Genomic DNA, 26546 nt, shown 5'->3' on the forward strand with positions numbered 1-26546 from the left:
TTTTTGTTTTCTGTTTAACCTTTAAAGTGTAAATACCATTCCTAGATTGTAGGCTATACAAAAATATGATGTGGGCCAGATTTCCTCTGTGGACTGTATTTTGCCAACCCTGGGACAGAAGAAAACTTTATGAATTTCTATTGGTAATATCCATAGGGAGGTAAGATAGTGCCTCCGTAAAACAAGAATGGAAAATAAGAAAACATTCCTAGACATTAATATGGTAGCAACAGATTTTAAATGTAGAATTGGATTTAGGAGAGAAAAATTAGAATTTCCCACATCCAAAAATCAAAGAGAAATAGGAAAGAAGAACTAGAAAATTAGAGGAGCAGTATGCAAGAACCAACTTCTGATAAATAAGAGCTCCATATGAAGAGACTGGAGAAAATAAAGAAATATGTCAAAGAAATAATTCAAGAAAAATGCTCAGAATTGAAGAATGTAGTTTCCTGATGAAAAGACACATTCAAGCACCAGTAAAGGGGAAGAGCTACAAAGCACCTCACTATGCAGTTTCAAAGTACCTAAGGTAAAGAAAAAGGTCCTAAAACCATCCAGAGAAAAAAAGACAACTCTCATACAAAAGATATGGAGTCTAAATTGAAATAGACTTCTTAAAAGCAACACCAGAAGCCAGAAGACTGTTAAAAATTATCTTCAACTATCTGAGGGAAATTTTTGATTTGCAATTTATGTTCTACTGCTACTGCTGCTACTGCTAAGTCACTTCAGTCGTGTCCAACTCTGTGTGACCGCAGAGACGGTAGCCCACCAGGCTTCCCTGTCCCTGAGATTCTCCAGGCAAGAACACTGGAGTGGGCTGCCATTTCCTTCTCCAGTGCATGAAAGTGAAAAGTCAAAGTGAAGTCACTCAGTCGCTGAAGTCCGACTCTAGCGACCTCATGGACTGCAGCCTACCAGGCTCCTCCGTCCGTGGGATTTTCCAGGCAAAAGTACTGGAGTAGGGTGCCATTGAATTTATGTTCTAAGCAACCCCCAAATGATCAATAAACTGTAAGACAAAATAAAGCCTTCAGTGTTAAAGGACCTGAAGCGTTTGCTTCAAATGCACAGTTTCTCGGTATTCTACTGAAAGATACGCTTTATCAAAGAAGAGAAAATTCAGAAAGAGGAATACCAAGGATGCAGGAAACTGGAGTTCTAACCCAGAGAAGTGGAATTCCCAAAACAAGAAAGAAGGTTCTAGGATGAATCTGTGTGGCAGTCCCATAGTAGTTAGTCTAGATTGGTTTTTGAAGATGGAAGGTTTGCCCATATTGAAAAAAAATTCACAGCTGTGACAAAGTGGGAACTAATTAATGATAGAAAACAGAAAATTAAGCAAGAACGGGGAGAAAGAGAGTTAGTAACTCCAAGGTAGACAAAAACATACGAGAAAGGGAATATAATCATAGTCCATCATGTAATTTCATCTATACATGATAAGCCACTGAATATTGATATGCAAAAGAATTGTGATATAACTGTACTAGGAGATTGGAGAGGAGTAATATGAAATAAGCATCTTCTATAGGAAGAATCCGGAGAAGGCAATGGCACCCCACTCCAGTACTCTTGCCTGGAGAATCCCATGGATGGAGGAGCCTGGTGGGCTGTAGTCCATGGGGTCGCTAAGAGTTGGACACGACTGAGCGACTTCACTTTCACTTTTCACTTTGATGCATTGGAGAAGGAAATGGCAACCCACTCAAGTGTTCTTGCCTGGAGAATCCCAGGGATGGGGGATCCTGGTGGGCTGCCGTCTATGGGGTCGCACAGAGTCAGACACAACTGAAGCGACTTAGCAGCAGCAGCATAGGAAGAATCTGTACATAATTTATAGTGGTTAAAATCCAAGACAAATGACCACAAGAACTACCTAAAGTATTTTTAATTAATTGTTTCTGAGATTGGGAACTGAAGATGTGATATGAGTAGGCAAAAGAGAATTCTGGTTTTATTAAAACTATTATAATATTATAAAACTGTTTGACTTTTAAACTGTGCTTGTGTATTTCATTAAGAATTAAAATTTACAAGCTAAAATTAACTTCTTACAATGTCTGGAGATTTCAGTTCTAGATAAGATGGAATAAGTGCATTCTATACTGTTTTAAAAACCTGGATAAAATACATAGAGCTGCTATTTGAGTACTATGAAAAGTAAATCATACTAGACAGATTGATAATTTGAATTCTGATCTTCTTCCCCAGTGAACTGGTTGGAATAACTATATTAATATCAAGACAAAGTAGAATTCAGAACAAAGAAAATTACAGGGGTGCTAAAAGGAAAATTGCATAATGGTAAAAGGAACACTTATCTAAAAAGACGTAACAATCGTAATTGTGTATTCACCTAAAAATAGAACCTCAAAATAAATGACACAAAAGCTGACATCTGAATAGAGAAATAGACAAATCCACAAGTAAAGTTGGAGACTTTAAAATTCCTCTTTCAATAATACTGGGTTGGTCAAAAATTTCATAAGATGTGATGGAAAAACCTAAATGAACTTTTTGGCCAACCCAATAGCTAGCAGTAGGAAACAGAAAACCAGTAAGGAGATAAAAGAGTTAAACAATGTTGTTATCCAACTAGATCAGATTGACATTATAGAGTACTCCACCCAACAACAGAATAAACATAACCTAAAGAACATGTACCAGTGTAGACAATGTCCGGGGTGACAAAGTTAAAAGTTGTTTTGAAGATTTGAAAGCAATCAATAAGAATTATCTCTAAGGGAGTTAAAGAGGTTGAAGTTGGTATATAAAGCCATTTTAAATATGGTCAAAGAACTAAGAAAATTATGTCTAAAGAACTGTAAGAAACTATGGGAATGATGTTTCACCAAGTGAAGAATATCAATAATTAGAATTTTTTTAAAAAAAAGAACCTAATGGAAATTCTGGAGTTGAAATGTACAATAAGTGAAATGAAAAATTTATTAGAGGGGCTCACCAACAGTTTTGAGGAGAAAGAAGAAAGAATTGATTTCTAGTATGAGGAACAGATAGAAGAAAAATGAAGAATAATTAAGATAGCCTCAGAAACCTGTACAACCACATCAAGCATACCAACATACACATAAAAAGAGTCTTAGGGGGAGAAAAGAGAAAGAAGGGAACAGAAAGATTTTTTTGAAGAAATAATGGCTGGAAACTTCACAAATTTGGTGAAAAACACTGATCTCCACATCTCAGAAAAGCAGAAAACTCTGAAGTGGTTTGAACTCAAAGAGATCCATACATCAGAATGTTGTGATCAAACTATCAGAAGACAAAAAGAGAATCTAGAAAACAGCAAGAGAAAAACCATATACAGGATCACTTCGATTAGCAGATCTTTTACTGAACACTATGGAAAGGAGGCAATAAATTGAAATATTTAAAGTGCTGAAAGAAAAAGACCATCAGTGGAATCTATATCTGGCAAATTTATACTTCAAAGATTAAGGAGGAAATAGAACACTTACTTCTTGGAAGGAAAGTTATGACCAACCTAGAAAGCATATTAAAAAGCAGAGACATTACTTTGCCAAGAAAGGTCCATCTAGTCAAGTCTATGGTTTTTCCAGTGGTCATGTATTGATGTGAGAGTTGGACTATAAAGAAAGCTGAGCCCCAAAGAATTGATGCTTTTGAACTGTGGTGTTGGAGAAAACTCTTGAGAGTCCCTTGGACTGCAAAGAGATCCAAACAGTCCATCCTAAAGGAGATCAGTCCTGGGTGTTTGTTGGTAGGACTGATGTTGAAGCTGAAACTCCAATACTTTGGCCACCTGATGGAAAGAGCTGACTCATTTGAAAAGACCCTGATGCTGGGAAAGATTGAGGGCAGGAGGAGAAGGGGATGACAGAGGATGAGATGGTTGGATGGCATTACCGACTCAATGGACATGGGTTTGGGTGGACTCTGAGAGTTGGTGATGGACAGGGAGGCCTGGTGTGCTGCAGTTCATGGGGTCGCAAAGAGTTGGACACGACTGAGCGACTGAACTAAACTGAGAACATTTTCAAACAAAAACCAAGAGAATTAATCTTTGGAAATCTTAATTGTACAAGAAGCACTAAAAGGAGTCTCTTTCTTGCTAAATGAAAGGACACTAATCAGTAACTTACATCCATATGAAGAAATAAGGAGGATCTGTAATTTCATAGGTAAATATAAAAAACAATATAAGTATATTTTGGTAGCTCTTTTTCTCCTATTTGATTTTTGAAAGCAACTGCATAAAGCAGTAATTTTATGTCTGTGGTAATAAGCATGGGTCTTGGGGCTCCCAAAAACCATAACTAGATTTAGTTATTCACCAGGAGCAGTGATAGATTTAGCAAACGGCTGTATACACAGCTAAGATTTATTGCGGTGAAAGGATACAAACAAAAACAGCAAAGAGAAGGCACACAGGCAAAGCTCCAGGAGAAGTCAGGCACAATCTTCCAAGTGTCTTCTCTCAATGGAGTCATACAGGGCACTCTTAGATTCCCAGCAATGAATTGTGGTAACCTGTGTGTATAATTGCCAACCAAGAGAGCTTGTTAAAGATTCAGCACCCAGTGTTTTTATTTGGACTGGTCATATAGGCAGTCTCTGCCTAACACTTTACCAAAGTCTAGACTCTCAAAAGAAAAGCACATGTTTGGCATTAACCTTATTTTTGCATAGACATTTTAGACACAGAGAGACTTTCTTATCAGTTTGTGATTGGAACCTTCCTGAAATCTAAAAGCCAACCAAGGGCTGCTTTTATATGCAGACATTTTTAGAGATAAGCAACTTGGCCTGCTATACTCACTTTTCTGCACAGGTGTAATGTTTAAAGATAAAATTTAAATTAAAGAAATAACACAGTGTGAGGAGGGAAAAAACTGTTATTACAGGAGCAGTGTTTTTGTATACTATTGAAATTAAGTTCATATCAATCCAAATTAGATTTTATAAATTAAGGTGTTTATTAAAATTCTCAAGAATTATACAAAAAAGATCATAATGAAATGGATAACCACAATGGTGTGATCACTCACCTTGGGTCAGACATCCTGGAGTATGAAGTCAAGTGGGCCCTAGGAAGCATTACTACAAAGCTAGTGGAGGTGATGGAATTCCAGCTAAGCTATTTCAAATCCCAAAAGATGATGCTGTTAAAATGCTGCACTCAGTATGTCAGCAAAATTGGAAAACTGAGCAAGTGGCAACAGGACTGGAAAAGGTCAGTTTTCATTACAATCCAAAGAAGGAAGGTGCCAAAGAATGTTCAGGCTTCTACACAGTTGTGCTCATTTTGCATTGTAGTAAGGTAATGCTCAAAATACTTCAAGCTATATTTTAGCAGTGTGTGAGCTGAGAACTACAAGCTAGGTTTAGAAAAGGTAAAGGAACCAGAAATCAAATTGCCAACATTTGTTGGATCACAGAGAAAGCAAGGGAATTCCATAAAAAACTTCTGCTTCATTGACTATGTGAAAGCCTTTGACTATGTGGATCACAACAAACTGTGGAAAATTCTTAAAGAGGTGAAAACCAGACCACCTTACCTATCTCCTGAGAAACCTGTACACAGGTCAAGAAGCAACAATTAGAACCTCACATGGAACAACTGACTGGTTCAGAATTGGCAGGATATATTTAAAGTACTGAAAGGGAAAAATTCTATAATCATGATTACTCTACCCAGCAAGCATCTCATTCAAAATTGATGGAGAAATAAAAAGCTTTTCAGACAAGTGAAAGTTAAGAGAATTCACTACCACCAAACCAGCTTTACAACAAATGTTAAAGGGATTTATATAGTCAAGAAATACAAGAGAAGGAAAAAGATCTACAAAATCAACCCCAAACAATTAAGAAAATGACAGTAGGAACACATGTATCAATAATTACTTTAAATGTAAATGGATTAAATGCTCCAACCAAAAGACGCAGACTGGCTGAATGGATACAAAAATAAGACCAATATATATGCTGTCTACAGGAAACCCACTTCAGACCTAAAGACACATGTAGACTGAAAGTGAGATGATGGAAAAATATATTCCATGCAAATGGGAAGCAAAAGAAAGCTGGAGTAGCAATCCTCATATCAGACAAAATAGACCTTAAGATAAAGAAGATTACAAGAGAAATGGAAGGACACTACATAATGATCAGGGGATCAATCCAAGAGGAAGACATAACAATTGTAAATATCTATGCACCCAACATAGGAGCACCTCAATACATAAGACAAACACTAACAGACATAGAAGGAGAAACTGACAGTAGCACAATAATAGTAGCATACTTTAACACCCCACTCACACCAATGGACAGATCATCAAAATTAATAAGGAAACACACATCTTAAATGATACATTAGATGAGATGGATCTCATCTAATCTGATATCTAATATCTAATAGATATTAGATATCTAATCCTGATATCTTCAGGACATTCCATCCAAATGCAGAAGAATACAGCTTCTTCTCAAGTGCACATAGAACATTCTCCAGGATAGACCACATCTTGGGTCACAAATCAAACCTCAGTAAATTTAAGAAAATTGAAATGGCATCACGCATCTTCTACCACAACGCTATGAGACTAGATATCAATTACAAGAAAAAAGCTGTAAGAAGCACAAACACATGGAGATTAAACAACACGTTTCTAAATAACCAACAGGTTACTGAAGAAATCAAAAAGGAAATAAGAAAGTTTCTAGAAAGAAATGACCATGAAAACACGACAACTCAAAACCTATGGGATGCAGGAAAAGCAGTTCTAAGAGGGACGTTTATAGCAATACAATCCTACCTCAAGAAACATCAAATAGGCAACCTAACTACACCTAAAACAACTGGAAAAAGAAGAACCAAAACACCCCACAATTAGTAGAAGGAAAGAAATAAAGATTTGAGCAGAAATAAATGAAAAATGAAAGAAACAGTGGTAAAGATTAATAAAAGTAAAAGCTGGTTCTTTGAGAAGATAAACAAAATTGACAAACCTTTGGCCAGACTCATCAAGAAAAAAAGAGAAGAATCAAATCAACAAAATTGGAAATGAAAAAGGAGAGGTTGCAGAAATACAAAAGATTATAAGAGACAATTATGAACAACTATATGGCAATAAAATGGATAAACTAGAAGAAATGGACAGATTCTTAGAAAAGTTCAATCTTCTAAGACTGAACCAGGAAGAAATAGAAATTATGAACAACAACAAAATTACAAGCAGTTAAATTGAAGCTGTGATGAAAAATCTCCCAAAAAACAAAAGCCCAGGACCAGATGGCTTCACAGCAGAATTCTATCAACATTTAGAGAAGAGCTAATACCTATCCTTCTAAAACTCTTTCAAAAAATTGCAGAAGGAACACTTCCAAACTCATTCTATGAGGCCACCGTCACCCTGATACCAAAACCAGATAAAGACAACACATAAAAAGAAAACTACAGGCCAATATCACTGATGAACATAGACGCAAAAATCCTTAACAAAATTTTAGCCAACAGAATTCAGCAACACATCAAAAAGCTCATACACCATGATTAAGTGGGGTTTATTCCAGGAATGCAAGGATTCTTCAGTATACACAAATCAATCAATGTGATACACCATATTAACAAATTGAAAGGTAAAAACCATATGATAATCTCAATAGATGCAGAAAAAGCCTTTGACAAAATTCAACACCCACATATGATTAAAACTCTTCAAAAAGTGGGCATGCGTTCTCCAAAAGTCTACAAATAATAAATGCTGGAGAGGGTGTGGAGAAAAGGGAACCCTCTTACACTGTTGGTGGGAATGCAAACTAGTACAGCCACTATGGAGAACAGTGTGGAGATTCCTTAAAAAACTGGAAATAGAACTGCCTTATGATCCAGCAATCCCACTGCTGGGCATACACACTGAGGAAACCAGAAGGGAAAGAGACACGTGTACCCCAATGTTCATCGCAGCACTGTTTATAATAGCCAAGACATGGAAGCAACCTAGATGTCCATCAGCAGATGAATGGATAAGAAAGCTGTGGTACATATACACAATGGAGTATTACTCAGCCATTAAAAAGAATACATTTGAATCAGTTCTATTGAGGTGGATGAAACTGGAGCCTATTATACAGAGTGAAGTAAGCCAGAAGGAAAAACGTAAATACAGTATTCTAACGCATATATATGGAATTTAGAAAGATGGTAACAATAACCCTGTGTATGAGACAGCAAAAGAGACACTGATGTATAGCACAGTCTTATGGACTCTGTGGGAGAGGGAGAGGGTGGGAAGATTTGGGAGAATGACATTGTAACATGTAAAATATCATGTAAGAAACGAGTTGCCAGTCCAGGTTCAATGTACGATACTGGATGCTTGGGGCTAGTGCACTGGGACGACCCAGAGGGATGGTATGGGGAGGGAGGAGGGAGGAGGGTTCAGGATGGGGAACACATGTATACCTGTGGTGGATTCATTTTGATGTTTGGCAAAACTAATACAATTATGTAAAGTTTAAAAATAAAATAAAATTTAAAAAGGAAAAAAAAAAAAAAAGTGGGCATGGAAGGAACCTACCTCAACATAGCAAAGGCCATATATGAAAAGCCTACAGCAAACATTATTCTCAATGGTGAAAAACTGAAAGCATTCCCCCTAAGATCAGGAACAAGACAAGGGTGTCCACTTTCACCACTATTATTCAACATAGTTCTGGAAGTCCTAGCTACAGCAATTAGAGAAGAAAAATAAAAGGAATCCAGATCGGAAAAGAAAAAGTAAAGCTCTCACTGTTTGCAGATTACATGATCCGTACATAGAAAACACTAAAGATATCAGAAAATTACTATAGCTAATCAGTGAATTTAGCTAAGTTGCAGGATACAAAATCAATACACAGAAATCACTTGCATTTCTATATTTCTAAAAATGAAAAATCAGAAAAATTAAGTAATCAATCCCATTTACCATTGCAACAAAAAGAATTAAATAAGTAGAAATAAACTTACCTAAGGAGACAAAAGAACTGTACACAGAAAATTTTAAGGCACCAATGAAAGAAATCTAAGATGACATAAACAGATGGAGAGATATTCCATGTTCCTGGGTAGGAAGAATCAATATTGTGAAAATGACTTTACTACCAAATGCAATCTACAGATTCAATGTGATCCTATCAAATTACCAATCACATTTTTCACAGAACTAGAACAAAAAATTTCACAATTCATATAGAAACACAAGACCCCGAATAGCCAAAGCAGTCTTAAGAAAAAAGAGTGGAGCTGGAGAAATCAACCTTCCTGATTTCAGATTATACTACAAAGCTACAGTCATCAAGACACATGGTCCTGGCAAAAAAACAAGAAATATGGACCAATGGAACAAGATAGCCCAGAAATAAACCCATGCACCTATGGGTACCTTATTTTTGACAAAGGAAGCAAGAATATACAATGGGGCAAAGACAGCATCTTCAATAAATGGTGTTGGACAAACTGGGACCACTACACATAAAAGAATGAAATTAGAACACTTCCTAACACCCACAAAGATAAACTCAAAATGGATTAAAGACCTAAATGTAAGACCAGAAACTACAAACTTCTTAGAGGAAAAGATAGGCAGAACAGTTGATGACCTAAATCAAAGCAGAATCATCTGTGATCCACCTCCTAGAGTAACGGAAATAAAAGCAAAAGTAAACAAGTGGGACTTGATTAAACTTAAAAGCTTTTGCATAGCAAAGGAAACTGTAAGCAAGGTGAAAAGACAACCCTCAGAATAGGAGAAAATAATACCAAATGAAACAACTGACAAAGGATTAATTTCCAAAAGCAGCAGCTCATACAATTCAATACCAAAAAAACAAACAACCCAATCAAAAAGTGGGGAAAAGACCTTTCTCCAAAGACATTTCTCCAAAGAAGACATACAGATGGCTAACAAACATATGGAAAGATGCTCAACATTGCTCATTATTAGAGAAATGCAAATCAAAACTACAATTCTGACCTTACGCTGGTCAGAATGGCCATCATCAAAAAGTCTACAAACAGTAAATGCTGGGGAGAGTGTGGAGAAAAGGGAACAGTCTTGCACTGTTGGTGGGAATGTAAATTGATACAGCCACTATGGAAGATGGTATGGAGATTTCTTAAAAAACTAGGAATAAAGCTACCATATGACCCAGCAGTCCCACTCCTAGGTTTATTCCCTGAGGAAATCAAAATTGAAAAAGACACATTGTTCATTGCAGCACTATTTACAATAGCTAGAACATGGAAGCAACCTAAATGTCCATCGGCAGATGAATGGATAAAGAAGTTGTACATACACACAATGCAGTATTACTCAGCCATAAAAAGGAACACCTCTGTGTCAGTTCTAATGAGGTGGATGAACCTAGAACCCATTGTATAGAGTGAAGTAAGTCAGAAAGAGAAAGATAAATATTGTAGTCTAATGCATATATACAGAATCTAGAAAAATGGTGCTGAAGAATTTACTTACAGGGCAGCAATTCAGAAACAGACATAGAGAATAGATTTATGGACATGGGGAGAGCAGAGGAGAGGGTGAGATGTATGGAAAGAGTAACATGGAAACTTACATTACCGTATGTAAAATAGATAGCCAACAGGGAATTTGCTGCATGGCTAAGGAAACTCAAACAGGTGCTCTGTATCAACTTAGAGGGTTGGGACGGGGAGGGAGATGGGAAGGAAGTTCAAAAGGGAAGGGATATATGTATACCAATGGGTGATACATGTTGAGGTTTGACAGAAAACAACTAAATTCTGTAAAGCAATTATCATTCAATTAAAAAAAGACATCACTTTGCCAACAAATGTCCGTATAGTCAAAGCTACGATTTTTCCAGTAGTCATGTATGGATATGAGAGTTGGACCATAAAGAAGGCTGAGCACTAAAGAATTGATGCTTTTGAATTGTGGTGCTGGAGAAGACTCTTGAGAGTCCCTTGAGCTTCAAGGAGATCAAACCAGTCAACTCTAAAGGAAATCAGTCCTGAATACTCATTGGAAAGATTGTTACTGAAGCTGAAGCTCTAAAACATTGGCCACCTGATGGGAAGAACAAACTCACTGGAAAAGACCCTGCTGCTGGGAAAGATTGAGGACAGGAGGAGAAGGAGGTGACAGAGGATAAGATGATTAGACAGCTTCTCTGACTCAATGGACATGAATTTGAGCAAACTCCGAGATATATTGAAGGACAGGGAAGCCTGGCGTGCTGCATCCATGGGGTCATAACTAGTTGGATCAACTTAGCGCCTGAACAGTAACAAATGCAAGAGAAATGAAGTTAGACCCCTACCTCACACTGTACAGAAAAGTTAACTCAAAATGGATCAAGGGCTAACAAGGTGCAGATTTTCTTGACCTTGGATTAGGCAAAAGTTTTTAAAATATTTCAGATCATGTATCTGATCAGAGTCTAGTTCCAGAATATATAAAGAACTCTTATAGAGTTCAACAATAAAAAGACAGTGCAATTTTAATTTTGACCGATAATTTAAATACATATTTCTCAAAAAAAAGAAGACACATGACCAGTATGTACATGAAAAGATGTGCAACATCATTAGTCATTCAGTTCAGTTCAGTCGCTCAGTCACGTCCAACTCTTTGCCACCTCATGAACTGCAGCACACCAGGCCTCCCTGTCCATCACGAATTCCCAGAGCCTACCCAAACTCATTAGTCATTGCTGCTGCTGCTGCTAAGTCACTTCAGTCATGTCTGAGTCTGTGCAACCCCATAGATGGCAGCCCACCAGGCTCCCCCGTCCCTGGGATTCTCCAGGCAAGAACACTGGAGTGGGTTGCCATTTCCTTCTCCAATGCAGGAAAGTGAAAAGTGAAAGTGAAGTCGCTCAGTCGTGTCTGACTCTGGGCGAACACATGGACTGCAGCGTACCAGGCTCCTCCATCCATGGGATTTTCCAGGCAAGAGTACTGGAGTGGGTTGCCATTGCATTCTCTATGTTAGTCATTAGGGAAATGTAAATCAAAACCAGAGTGAAGTACCACTTCATATCTTTTATGGTAAATATATTGAAAAAGATGGGCGATAACAAGTGTTAATGAAGCTATGGAGAAACTGGAAATCTCATGCATGGCTAATGGAAATGTACAATTGTGCGACTGCCTTGGAAAAAAAAATGTGGCAGTTCCTCAAAATTTAAACATAGAGTTTCCATATGAACTAGCAATTCTATTCCTAAGTTTATACTCAAGAGTTTTTTTTTAATGTATTAACATAAAAGCTTGTACACAAATATATATAGCAGCATTATTCATAATAGTCAGAAGTGGAAACAATTCAAAATGATCAGTACTTTATGTATAGATAAATTGTGGTATATTCATACAATTCAGTAATAATACATGATACAAGGACCTTGAAAACATCATGCTAAGTGAGAGAAGCCAGACATAAAATGCCATATATTATAAGATTCTAGTTTATGAAGTGTCCAAAACAGATAAATCTGGGGCTTCCCAGGGTGGCACTAGTAGTAAAGAACCCACCTGCCAATGCAGGAGGTAAGAGACAGGTTTGATCCCTAAGTCAGGAAGATCCCCTGGAGGAGGGCATGGCAATCCACTCCAGTATTCTTGCCTGGAGAATACTATGGACAGAGGAGCCTTGTGGGCTACAAGAGTTGGACACAACTGAAGCCACTTTGCATGCACACATGCATATGAAGAGAAAGTAGATTACTGCTTGTCAGGGGTTAGGGGAAATGATTCGAGTAATTCAGGGAGACTAATGGGCATGGGGTTTCTTTTTTGGTGAGATTAAAATATTCTGTAATAGACTATGTTATAGGTTGTAGAACCTTGTAAATGTGCTAAAGAACCATTAAATTTTAAAATCTTTAATAATTTTTAAAATAAAACAATTAGCAGATTGAGCCCCACAATCCATAAAAAGAATAATGCACCATAGCCATAGTGGTTATTCTAGGAATGAAAGAAAGGTAAGCTCAATATCTGAAATTTTGCTAGTGTAATCCACCATATTAGCAGTTTAAAAAGAACAACTACATGATTATATCAATTGGTGCAAAAAAATTTTTTACAAACTTATTTATGATAAAAACTTGTTAAATCAGAATAAAAGTTATCTACATAAAATCTACAGCTAGTATAAGGTAAAAAATATTCTGTATATGTAAGGAAGGTTTGGAGGAAATATTTTTTATAATTTTCTTGACTTTTGAAATAGAATGCATGTAGCATTTTTGGGTATAAGTTATCAGTAGTTGGCAAAAGTAGGGTGTTTTTAAATACACCTTCTCTGGTACATTGTACTGAGTAGTTTCTATAAACCTTATTCATAATCATGACTTTTATTAAAGGACACATCATTAATTTTCTCAATCTTCTCTCTGTCCCATTAGAAATTTGACTGTTTTCACTGTTGTATTTATCTTACTTTCTCCCTATTTTTTAACAGGTGTATTCGACACAAGAATGATTGGGGGGCTCTTATTCTAGTCGATGATCGCTTCAGGAGTAACCCAAGTCGATACATATCTGGTAAGAGTCTCAGCTGGGCTTAGAGTTAGAGTTGGTAGCAAGCTTTAGTATTTAATGACTTCTATTTTTAAAGACAAAGAATTGGTTAGAGAATTTGAATTACTAGATCTAACATGAAAAAATTCACATTGCCTGGAAATCTAGCCTTTTATGCTTCTATCTTTACAAAAGATCTTTAGAGAGAAGAATCTGGTTAGTTCTAAGGGATCATTGAAAAAGCAAGAGAGTTCCAGAAAAACATCTATTTCTGCTTTATTGACTATGCAAAAGCCTTTGACTGTGTGGATCACTATAAACTGGAAAATTCTGAAAGAGATGGGAATACCAGACCATCTGGTATCTCTCTTTTTTAATTTTTTTTATTTTTTAACTTTACAATATTGTATTGGTTTTGCCATATATCACCATGAATCCACCACAGGTATACTTGTGTTCCCCATCCTGAACCCTCCTCCCTCCCCATACCATCCCTCTGGGTCATCTCAGTGCACCAGCCCCAAGCATCCAGTATCATACATTGAACCTGGACTGGTGACTCATTTCACATATGATATTATACATGTTTCAATGCCATTCTCCCAAATCATCCCACCCTCTCCCTCTCTCACAGAGTCCAAAAGACTGTTCTATACATCAGTGTCTCTTTTGCTGTCTCGTATACAGGGTTATTGTTACCATCTTTCTAAATTCCATATATATGCGTTAGTTTACTGTATTGGTGTTTTTCTTTCTGGCTTACTTCACTCTGTATAATAGGCTCCAGTTTCATCCACCTCATTAGAACTGATTCAAATGTATTCTTTTTAATGGCTGAGTAATACTCCATTGTGTATATGTACCACAGCTTTCTTATCCATTCATCTGCTGATGGACATCTAGGTTGCTTCCATGTCCTGGCTATTACAAACAGTGATACACGTGTCTCTTTCAATTCTGGTTTCCTCAGTGTGTGTGCCCAGCAGTGGGATTGCTAGGTCATAAGGCAGTTCTATTTCCAGTTTTTTAAGGAATCTCCACACTGTTCTCCATAGTGGCTATACTAGTTTGCATTCCCACCAACAGTGTAAGAGGGTTCCCTTTTCTCCATACCCTCTCCAGCATTTATTGCTTGTAGACTTTTGGATCGCAGCCATTCTGACTGGCATGAAATGGTAGCTCATTGTAGTTTTGATTTGCATTTCTCTGATAATGAGTGATGTTGAGCATCTTTTCATGTGTTTGTTAGCCATCTGTATGCCTTCTTTGGAGAAATGCCTGACCTGTCTCTTGAGAAACTTGTGTGCAGATCCAGGAAGCAACAATTAGAACTGGACATGGAACAACAGACTGGTTCCAAATAGGAAAAGGAGTACATCAAGGCTGTATATTGTCACCCTGCTTATTTAAATTATATGCAGAGTACATCATGAGAAACGCTGGGCTGGAAGAAGCACAAGCTGGAATCAAGATTGCCAGGAGAAATATCAATAATCTCAGATATGCAGATGACACCACCCTTGTGGCAGAAAGTGAAGAGGAACTCAAAAGCCTCTTGATGAAAGTGAAAGTGGAGAGTGAAAAAGTTGGCTTAAAGCTCAACATTCAGAAAATGAAGATCATGGCATCTGGTCCCATCACTTCATGGGAAATAGATGGGGAAACAGTGAAAACAGTGTCAGATTTTATTTTGGGGGGCTCCAAAATCACTGCAGATGGTAATTGCAACCATGAAATAAGACGCTTACTCCTTGGAAGGAAAATTATGACCAACCTAGATAGCATGTTAAAAAGCAGAGACATTACTTTGCCAACAAAGGTCCATCTAGTTAGTCAAGGGTATGGTTTTTCCAGTGGTCATGTATGGATGTGAGAGTTGGACTGTGAAGAAAGCTGAGCCCCAAAGAATTGATGCTTTTGAACTATGGTGCTGGAGAAGACTGTTGAGAGTTCCTTGGACTGCAAGGAGATCCAACCAGACCATCCTAAAGAAAATCAGTCCTGGGTGTTCATTGGAAGGACTGATGTTGAAGCTGAAACTCCAATACTTTGTCCACCTGATAAGAAGAGTTGACTCATTGGAAAAAACCCTGATGCTGGAAAAGATTGAGGGCAGGAGAAGGGGACGACAGAGGATGAGATGGTTGGATGGCATCACCAACTCATTGGACTTGAGTTTGGGTGAACTCCAGGATTTGGTGATAGACAGGGAGGCCTGGCATTCTGCAGTTCATGAGGTCACAGAGAATCAGACACGACTGAGCAACTGGACTGAACTGAACTGAATGTAGTATATTAATCAATTAAGATCCTTCAGTTTCATCAGAATGTGGTTTTGATTCAGTAGCATAGCAGTAATTTATTTAGCATTGTCAGGGGAAAAAACTGTCCCACAGAAATTAATTTTTCAAGAAATATTAAGTTTTTACATTTAAGCACACAAGCAATCCATTGGCTGCATAGGATTCTTCTTTCATTTTGGGTTATTTGATTTTTATTGTTGTTTGTTTAGAAATGCTTCTGTTGTTACAGAGTTTATATTAATCAGAGTTAGTATCTTCTAAGAAGAAAAAAATGCACGACTGCATACTGCAAGATGAAGCAGGTGGTCACTTTTCCCCACTCGAATGAACAAACACCATGTGCCTATTGTTTTCATCCAGCTGTAGTACAGGCCCTTTGAAATCAATATCAGGAATCGATCTGTTATTAAAGAACTGTTAGAAATACTTGCATTTTTATTGTTAACTTTAGAGCCAAAAAGTTCTTACCATACTATAATGAAATGATGCTAATTTTTTGTTTCAGATTAGCTGTCTATGTATATGTACTCTACTTTTTATATTTCAGAACCTAATCATTATATCTGATTCAATATTAAAACATATCCACCTGGATTGAAGCAGGAAATGCTGCTTTATTAATCTTTTCTCCTCTTTCCCTGTAGAGCAAGCCATTGAGCTTAGGCCAAGTCATAACCAAAGGCAAATGTTAAGTGCTTATGTTTAGTCAGCAGGTGGAGCTCAGATGCTTTCAAGTTTTCAAAAGCAAACTGACATTTTATACTGAAAAGGCTTTTTTTTAATCACAAAAAGGGCAAAATGAAAGTGATAACTATAATGCTAAAATTTTTAAATTTGAAAATTTTTCATATTTTTATTTGGTATAATTATTTTCCCCAAGCAAACAAAAATCAAGAACTTTAAAGAAATGCATGTTTTAAATTTTGTTTATTTTCAAATCTAGAACTGAAAATTTTACCTCAGATTCGTTGAGAGATTTTTTTTTAATTAAACATTTTTTATTATTTTCTGTAAGATTTTATTTTTTTCTGAGACTCATAAAGAAGACTGAAATCTTACATGGGCAGTAACAGCACAATGTACAGATTCCTTTTGATGACTAATTTTTGTTTAAATTCAATTTGCATAAGAATAGATTGATAGAAAATCTCCATTAAACAGAAAAACTAAAAGAATATATTTGTAATGAAAGTCTAATTGTTCAAGTTGCTTGATGCCCTGTCTTATCTTCCTCTCAACTGAAAAATGCCATAATGAATTTTTAAACTACTCCAAAAGATGATTATAGTTTTAGCAACATCAGCAGAGAATATTTATTTTCTAAAGTCCAAATATCTGAATTTCATTCTGAAGTGGGTCATTATCCAAGACACCTTATACTGTTAATATGGTTTATTTTTATGCAGTTTTCATATGTCACAGGATCAAATCTTATCTCTTACAACTTGATTATTTATATATTAAAAATAAATATATATATTCATATAGGTCATGATTTACCCATAAAATGGTGTTATTCCTTTTACCCAGAATAGTTTAATATATTTGGAATTGGGAGAAGGGAGACAAAAAAAAACCATCTTTGAGACTGTGAAAGTGAAAAAGGGTAAGTGGCTCAGTTGTGTCCTACTTTTTGTGACCCCATGTACTATAGCTTGCCAGGCTCACCTGTTCATGGAATTCTCCAGGCAAGAATACTGGAGTGGGTAGCCAGTGGGAATGCCCTTCTCCAGGAGATCTTCCTGACCCAGGAATCAAACCTGTCTCTCCTGCATTGCAGGCACATTCTTTTACCATATGAGCCACCAGGGAAGCCCAAGAATATCAGAGCCGGTAGCCATTCCTTTCTCCAGGGGATCTTCCCCACCCACGGATTGAACCTGGGTTTCCTGCGTTACAGGCAGACTCTTTATCATCTGAGCACCAGGGAAGCCCAAAGTGAAAGCGTTAGTCACTCAGTTGTGTCCAACTTTTTGCAACCAGATGGACTGTAACCTCCCAGGCCCCTCTGTCCATGGCATTCTCCAGGCAAGAATACTGGAGTGGGTAGCCATTCCCTTCTCCAGGGGATCTTCCCAACCCAGGGATCAAACTCCAATTTATTTTTGCTCAAGGAATCAAATTTAAAAGTTGTAAAAAGAGATTGTGTTGTTTACAACTTCTATTTTCTCTGCAATTAAAAAATAGGCAATTTTTGTGGGGAATTATAATAAAATCCCCCTTCATGGATCACAGCCTTGTTGTGGCAAAGGGGCTTGTGTAACTCAAGCTATGAGCTGTGCCATGCAGGGCCACCCAAGATGGATGGGTCATAGAGAGTTCCTATACAACGTAGGTACACTGGAGGAAGGAACTGCAAACCACTCCAGTATTCTTGCCACGAGAATCCCATGAAAAGTATGAAAAGGCAAAAAGATATGACGCCGGAAGATGAGCCCCAAGGAAATTAAAGACACTTGCTCCTTGGAAGGAAAACTATGACAAACCTAGACAGCGTATTAAAAAGCAAAGACATCACTTTGCCAACAAAGATCCATATAGTCAAAGGTGTGGTTTTTCCAGTAGTCATGTATGATAGTTGGATTATAAAAAAAGCTAATAGCCAAAGAATTGATGCCTACGAATAGTGGCGCTGGAGAAGACTCTTGAGAGTTTCTTGGACTGCACAGAGGTCAAACGAGTCAATCCTAAAGGAAGTCAACCTTGAATATTCATTGGAAGACTGATGCTGAAACTGAAGCTCCAATACTTTGGCCACCTGATGCGAAGAGCTGACGCCTTGAAAAAGACCCTGATGCTGGGAAAGATTGAGGGGAGGAGCAGAAGGGGATGACAGAGGATGAGATGATTGGATGGCATCACCAACTCAATGGACATGAGCTGGAGCAAACTCTGGGTGATGGTGAAGGACAGGGAAGTCTGGGATGCTGCAGTCCATGGGGTCGCAAAGAGTCAGACACAACTTCGTGACTGAACAATAACAACAATGATAAAATTAAATTTGCCTTATTCCCCAGTTATTCAGATTGATGAATAATACATTTCCCTATCTCCATTCTACTTCTACTGTCTCTTCCCTCCATCCAGTTGACAGTCACTGCATGTAAAGAGAAATGCTACTGATTCCAGAGCATATTGTACTTAAGAAGGTAAAAAGGCAGGAAAACGGTTGAGAATCATTCTATATACTCTAAATTCAAAGTAGATTACTTTACCAGAGAAGTTATCTAATTGTTTTTCTTAGTATATCGTCACGAATAACCAAAGTTTCTTTGCTGGTTTTACTTTTTGCCTTAGGACTTTCTAAATGGGTTCGACAGTTGATTCAGCACCATTCAACCTTTGAGAGTGCACTGGAGTCCTTGGCTGAATTCGCCAAAAAGCACCAAAAGGTCATTGCTGCATCCAAAGAAGACAGAAAATCTATACAGGGCAGCGAGCCTACACTTGGAGGGGCTTGTTCGAAGGACAGTACCTATTTTTTAGAAGCAGCAAGCCATTTATCACCAGAATATGCTATGGAAGGTAAAGCAAAAATGTGTTTAAAACTACCATATCCTAAAATGATAAATAAAAGTCCATCATCTCCAAAAAGGAGAAAAGTATGAAAAGTTCTACCCATTTACATTTAGTAGAGAAGTCTCATTATATGCAGTGAAATGATATTTGTTATGCTACAGATTAATGTCCTTAAATATGTTGGTTTGTAATATAAGGTGTTATCATAAAATAATGAAATAGTATAGTGTATTGGAATGGGAACAAACTTTTGTCAGAGACCTATACATATTTTCTGGTTTTCCACTAAGAAGCTTTGCTACTAATTGTGACCCTCTGAGCAAGTCACTTAACATTTTGAGTCTTAGTAGAAGAAGGAATATCTGCCTACCTGTCCCTCCAGAGACAGAGATGTGAAAGTCATTTATTCTAAATGATAAAAAAATAATAGTTTAAAATATCAGAATATGCTAGGTTAGAATATAATTTGAAAAACTTAGAATATGATTTAAATATATTAGAGTATAATATATCAGGAGTTAGCAAATTATGGCCTATGGACCAAATTTGGCCTGCTCTCTAATTTTGTAAGTAAAGTTCAATGGAATGCAGTCACAGTCAATCACTCACGTATAGTACACAAGAGCAGAGTTAAGTAGTGGTAAATATTACACTAGAACAGCATACCTGAGTAGTTGCAACAGATACCATATGACCCACAAAGCCTAAAATATTTATTGTCTGGCCTATTACAGAAAAAGTTTGCCAAACTGTGTTCTATATCATTGGATATCATTTATGGTTGTTTCATATATCAGTTTTTAAGTATTTATTTTATAGTATATGCTTGTAGCCTAACTAAATGTTATAGTGAATTCTAGGCCATTATACTAGTTTCTAGTCCAGGTCTGATTACCAACCAATTTTATAACCTCAAGCAAATATCTTAGTCTTTGTGGTTGTCAGTTTCCTTTTCTTTTCTTTTTTTTTTTTTCGGTTGTCAGCTGCCTTAGGGAATTAATCTTGGTCAGTTTTTCTCAATCACTGGTTAGTGGATTTTTAAGGCATTTTTACAGTCTCTTTCCCCCGTTACTCAGCCTTCTTTCTTTTCCTTTTTATCCTTCCTTTTCTTGTTCACTTCTGAGGTCGCTGGTGTGGAATTTGATAGTTTACCAGACAGCATTATAACTTGGGCTAGGAACCACTGGAGACCTAAGATTCCTTTCAGAGTTAACATGCTGTGCTTTACATTCTAAAATGGAAGTCCTGCTACTGCTTGTTATGGGCTCTGAATTATGCATCCTATACAGTTATTTCAGTATTTCTAACAAAAATCACTTTTAATGTAACAATTATTATGTTAGGAGCAGAAAGTTAACACTCTTACACTCTTGTATTTGTAGATGATCCAGAATTATTAGAAGAGTCTGCCCAGGCAGTAGGAGCAGAAGGAATTGTGATTTCCAGATCCACAAGCCCAACCTTCAGCAAACAAATAGACCAAGTTAGCTGGTCTGGGAGTAATTTGGGGGGACAGTGTCTTACTGGTAAAATTCTGACTGGAACACCTATGGTTAGGTCATCAGAGGACTGTGCTTCTACTTCTTCCACTTTCAAAACAGAAAAGAAATGTGAAACAGTTTTGCTGCTCACTGATAAATATGAGTCCTCATCTCTGACAGTAGATACATCATTTGGAGCATGCCCTCAATCAGAAACCATTGTTCCATCTACAAACGTTGATGCTGCTAATCTGAATTCAGAAGATCCAGCAATTCAGTTGTCTGTAGTAAGTGAAGAAGCTGAACCTTCTCCTTCAAATATAGCTTCTGAAACAGAAGCAGAGGATGAATCTATCTATTTTACACCTGAACTTTATGATCCTGTAGAGACAAATGAAGAAAAGAATGAACTAGTTGGAACTGAGAGAGACAGTAGATTGACTAATAGTTCAAATGGCATTTTAACTGAAGATCTTTTTGAAATTAAAACTACGAAAGGAGTGGATTCAGTCAGAGAAATGGAAGCTGAGGACTGCACAGACACAAAGTTGAAAAGACTCATGCCTATTAAAGAAAGTAAAGTTGATGACCTTGGTAGTAATGTAAAAACAACTCGTAAATGAATTGGAACTGGGAAAATACTCAGGAAATGGATATAAAGAACTTTAAACTGTCTCCTTCCAAAAATAAAGATGTGTTCCTGGTGTTAGGTAATAATACTTAACTGTCAAGCTATAAAAACATACCATCATGCATATATTCAACTATATTGTAAATTGGATAAGTAGCATGGTCTTTGGGGTTTTTTTTTAGTTTGAGATATATTTTTCGCTTTAATCCAAAGACTGTATTATATTTAAAAATACAAGTTTTACTACTCTCAAGTTTTAATAAATTGATTCTTAAAAAATATTTTCCTCCAAGAAGTCTTCCTCTGCTAAATGCTATAGTGAATTAATCAATTTGGAAGATACGTAGTTTCCTAATGCACTTTAAATTTCACATGAATATTTGTTTTTGTAGTCCTCTTCATCCATTTGTTTTCATACTGATATGTAAAAATTAATAGCAATCTAATCCAGTCATCCGTGGATCATGTTTCTCTAGATTTTACCTCAGATCAGTCTGAGATTTTTTTTTTTTAGAAGTCACAGTCTTCTTGAAAAGTATATTCCTATATTAAACTTCCTACTTCTAAGTAGTTAAGAATTAAGAAGAAAACTACATGCATTTCTAATTGAAATTATTTTTTGTTCATTAAACCTAAATCAAGCATGTTTTAAACAAATTTATATAAAATCATAAGATGCCAAATTAAGGACTCCAGATTTTCAATTCTGATTGTTTAGCCTCATCACCATTGTGGAAAAAAGTGATCTTTTCTAGCTGAAAGGTTTCAATTATGCAGCCAAGATAGGAAACTTCAAATATAAATTTAATAAGTAAACCCAAACATGTAACAGTAGCTGAAAAATGTTCTGTGATATCTCAGTAAGCCTTTCTGTAAATTTTGACTCTGTATTTTTATGAATGAAGCTGTACTTCTGATTAAAAATGGTTATAAAAGCTCTTCTCTGACATCATTCCAAAAATACATTCACTGATCTTTTCCAAGAAACATCTGTTATTCAGTAGACATTTAGGCTTCTTGTGAGTGATTTGAATTGAAATGCTATGAGTTGTTTAAGTTGTGGATGTGTTTCATTATTTTCAAGTCAAAATTCTCTGAAGTCAGGTATCTTTTTATTTGGGACGATTTATTATATATGAGTATATTTACTTTAGTTTCAATGGCATTTAGATTGAATACAACTTAATTGTTTCTATAGCATTGGATGTTACAACTCTAAGCATAATTCAAAGAAATTTAAATGGATAATTTACCAGTTAAAGACTGTATCTGTAGATTGGGATATATTCAGTCCCATCTAGTATTAGATCTTTTTCTTAGGTGATCAGTAAAAAGTTTCAAACACTGGATTAGAAGGTAATTTCTAAATTGTTTTGAAAGGGTGAAATCATTTGTCCTCTTTGGCATAGTTTTTAATCCACAGATAAAGGGTAGTGTGATAATAGGAAAAGTACCAGGTGGAAGGCAAGAGACTTGGACTCTGTTCTTGGCTCTGCCACTAAAATTTGCTAAGTCATGCCTTTTGGGGAATTAGTTTCATCTGTGAAATGTGTAGTTTGATACTATAAAATCATGCAAATCCCTTTCAACCTTGAAAATCCATAATTTAAAGGAGTATGTTTTGATATTTTGTTCTGAATCGATTTTTATTTGCTTTTGTTGCAAAATGCTTAAAGCAAACCGTTTGTATAAAAATAACATGGATAATTGTATGAATATGTGCATAATAACTTAGGAAAATATTTTAACATTGCTGCAATTAAAATATTCCTGAATGCTTAAAATTGTCTTTAGAAGAATTGGTAAACTACTGGAGAAGAACCAAGTACAGTATTTTTTAGTCATATCTTGCTGCTGCTGCTGCTAAGTCGCTTCAGTCATGTCCGACTCTATGCGACCCCATAGACAGCAGCCCACCAGGCTCCCCCGTCCCTGGGATTCTCCAGGCAAGAACGCTGGAGTGGGTTGCCATTTCCTTCTCCAATGCATGACAGTGAAAAGTGAAAGTCAAGTCCCTCAGTCGTGTCCGACCCTCAGTGACCCCATGAACTGCAGCCCACCAGGCTCCTCCATCCATGGGATTTTCCAGGCAAGAGTACTGGAGTGGGGTGCCATTGCCTTCTCCGAGTCATATCTTAGTACAGTATTTTTTAGTCATATCATATCTTATCAAAGGAAAGAAAGTGAAGGTGTTAGTCACTCAGTCATGTCTGACTCTTTGTGACCCCATGGCCTGTGGCCCACCAGACTCCTCTGCCCATGGAATTCTCCAGGCAAAAACACTGGAGTGGGTAGCCATTCCCTTCAGGGAATCTTCCCAACCCAGGGATCAAACCCAGGTTACCTGCATTGCAGGTGGATTCTTTACCATCTGAGCCACCAGTGTTCTTATCCAACTCAATCTCAAATACCATCCCTTTCCCTAGATATAATTTATTCTTGCCAAAATCTAATTTTCTCCAAGGCTAAAAATTTCAGTTACTGAGAATGTACATAGAGATGTGGCACAAGCTTATAGTAATCCCAAGTGGTGTTTCAAAAATTTTGTACAATGATTCCACAGTTGAAACAGGTATATAGTCTCCTCAGATCACAGCTTTGAACAAGATGGTTTTGCAAGAAGTAAAGTACTAGGCCTTTATAAAGAGTAGAAGTAGAACATTTTCATTAGTGATAAAATACTTCTAAAGAGATGTTTTAGAAGATTCAAGTTAAAACATAAAAGCATTTAAAAGAGTATCTGACGGCAAATCCTCAGTTATTACTTGGTAAATCCATCATATATGTGGAGCACACTCTTGCTTTATATGGAGTCTTCCCTAATGATGATAGATAGATTAGAAAGATGCTGCTAAGTCGCTTCAGTTGTGTCCAACTCTGTGTGACCCCATAGACGGCAGCCCACCAGGCTCACCCGTTCCTGGGATTCTCCAGGCCAGAACACTGGAGCGGGTTGCCATTTCCTTCTCCAATGCAGGAAAGTGAAAAGTGAAAGTCAAGTCGCTCAGTCATGTCCGACTTAGCGACCCCATGGACTGCAGCCCACCAGGCTCCTCCGTCCATGGGATTTTCCAGGCAAGAGTACTGGAGTGGGGTGCCATTGCCTTCTCCGGATTAGAGAGATAGATAGGTGATAAACTGACAATAAAGAATCATTGTATGGTAGTTCAGTTCTGTTGCTCATTTGTGTCCAACTCTCTTTGCAACCCCAAGGACTGCAGCATGCAGGCCTCCCTGTCCATCACCAACTCAAGTTCATCAAGTCGGTGATGCCATCCAACCATCTCATCCTCTGTCATTCCTTTCTCTTCCTGCCTTCAGTCGTTCCCAGCATCAGGGTCTTTTCCAGTGAATCAGTTCTTCCAATATATTGGCCACCAATGAATATTCAGGACTGATTTCCTTTAGGATTGACTGGTTGGATCTTGCAGTCCAAGGGACTTTCAAGAGTCTTCTCCAGTACCACAGTTCAAAAGCATCAATTCTTCGGTACTCAGCTTTCTTATGGTCCAACTCTCACATCCATATATAACTACTGGAAAAACCATAGCTTTGACTAGATGGATCTTTATATAGTAATAAGGAGAAGTCATTTGGCTGGTTTATTTTTTAAGGCTTTTGAGATATTTAAGACAAGTTTTTTCATCATGTAATTTGCCTTACCCATTCAATGCAAATTAAATAATTATCTAATAATTTATTTAAGAACTAAAAATACATAGAGCATACAGGCCACGAATCAGCAAAACGACCAGTTGGAGAAAGGGCTTGATTCATGGAAGAAAGGTACATTGTAAAGAGCAGATGTTTTATGACTTTAAATATTTACATGAATCATTTAAAAAAAAAAAAAAAAAGTCGCTCAGTCGTGTCCTACTCTTTGCAATCCCATGGATTGTAGCATACCAGGCTCCTCTGTCCATGGGATTTTCCAGGCAAAGGTACTGGAGTGGGTTGCCATTTCCTCTCCAGAGGATCTTCCCGACCCAGGGATTGAACCCAGGTCTCCCACATTACAGGCTTGAGCCACCAGGGAAGCCTGAATAATTGTGTTAGAAATTAATGATAATTGTTTATGCTACTCAGTTCAGTTCAGTTCAGTCGCTCAGTCGTGTCTGACTCTGTGACCCCATGAATCGCAGCACGCCAGGCCTCCCTGTCCATCACTAACTCCCAGAGTTCACCCAGACTCATGTCCATCGAGTCAGTGATGCCATCCAGCCATCTCATCCTCTGTCATCCCCTTCTCCTCCTGCCCCCAATCCCTCCCAGCATCACAGTCTTTTCCAATGAGTCAACTCTTCACATGAGGTGGCCAAAGTACTGGAGTTTCAGCTTTAGCGTCATTGCTTCCAGAGAAATCCCAGGGCTAATCTTCGGAATGGACTGGTTGGATCTCCTTGTAGTCCAAGGGACTCTCAAGAGTCTTCTCCAACACCACAGTTCAAAGTCATCAATTCTTCAGCGCTCAGCCTTCTTCACAGTCCAACTCTCACATCCATACATGACCACAGGAAAAACCATAGCCTTGATTAGACGAACCTTTGTTGGCAAAGTAATGTCTCTGCTTTTCAATATGCTATCTAGGTTGGTCATAACTTTCCTTCCAAGGAGTAAGCGTCTTTTAATTTCATGGCTGCAGTCACCATCTGCAGTGATTTTGGAGCCCCCAAAAATAAAGTCTGACACTGTTTCCACTGTTTCCCCATCTATTTCCCATCAAGTGATGGGACCAGATGCCATGATCTTCGTTTTCTGAATGTTGAGCTTTAAGCCAACTTTTTCACTCTCCACTTTCACTTTCATCAAGAGGCTTTTGAGTTCCTCTTCACTTTCTGCCATAAGGGTGGTGTCATCTGCGCATTTAATTATTACATGGTTTTTAATTTGATACTGTTTCCAAGTTCACATAGACTTTGTGCTTTATTCTTTCTTGTCTTCTTTCTATTTAAGGCATTAATTTTTTGAAGGCTTTTCCGTGTTATGTCTCTACAGAATGACCTTGTGCTACGTTCCTATAGTTAATCATATTCAAGCTACTTAATTCTTTGGAATTGCTTATAAAACTTCATGAAATC

General features: G+C 37.3%; 1 protein-coding gene across 3 annotated transcripts in view; it reads left to right on the forward strand.

Annotated features, from left to right (window-relative positions):
* The window catches only part of BRIP1 (BRCA1 interacting helicase 1), a 182143-nt gene extending 159738 nt beyond the window's left edge, over positions 1 to 22405 (forward strand). For all 3 annotated transcript variants that reach the window (XM_024980612.2, XM_010815737.4, XM_024980614.2), the window contains exons 18-20: positions 13476 to 13558; positions 19135 to 19362; positions 20739 to 22405. In XM_024980612.2, the coding sequence (XP_024836380.1) occupies positions 13476 to 13558; positions 19135 to 19362; positions 20739 to 21460 (1033 nt within the window). In that variant the 3' untranslated portion in view covers positions 21461 to 22405. The remainder of the gene's footprint in view (positions 1 to 13475; positions 13559 to 19134; positions 19363 to 20738) is intronic.
* Positions 22406 to 26546: the final 4141 nt, after the last annotated feature.

This window comes from Bos taurus, chromosome 19 (assembly GCF_002263795.3).
Source record: "Bos taurus isolate L1 Dominette 01449 registration number 42190680 breed Hereford chromosome 19, ARS-UCD2.0, whole genome shotgun sequence".
NCBI classification, from domain to species: domain Eukaryota; kingdom Metazoa; phylum Chordata; class Mammalia; order Artiodactyla; family Bovidae; genus Bos; species Bos taurus.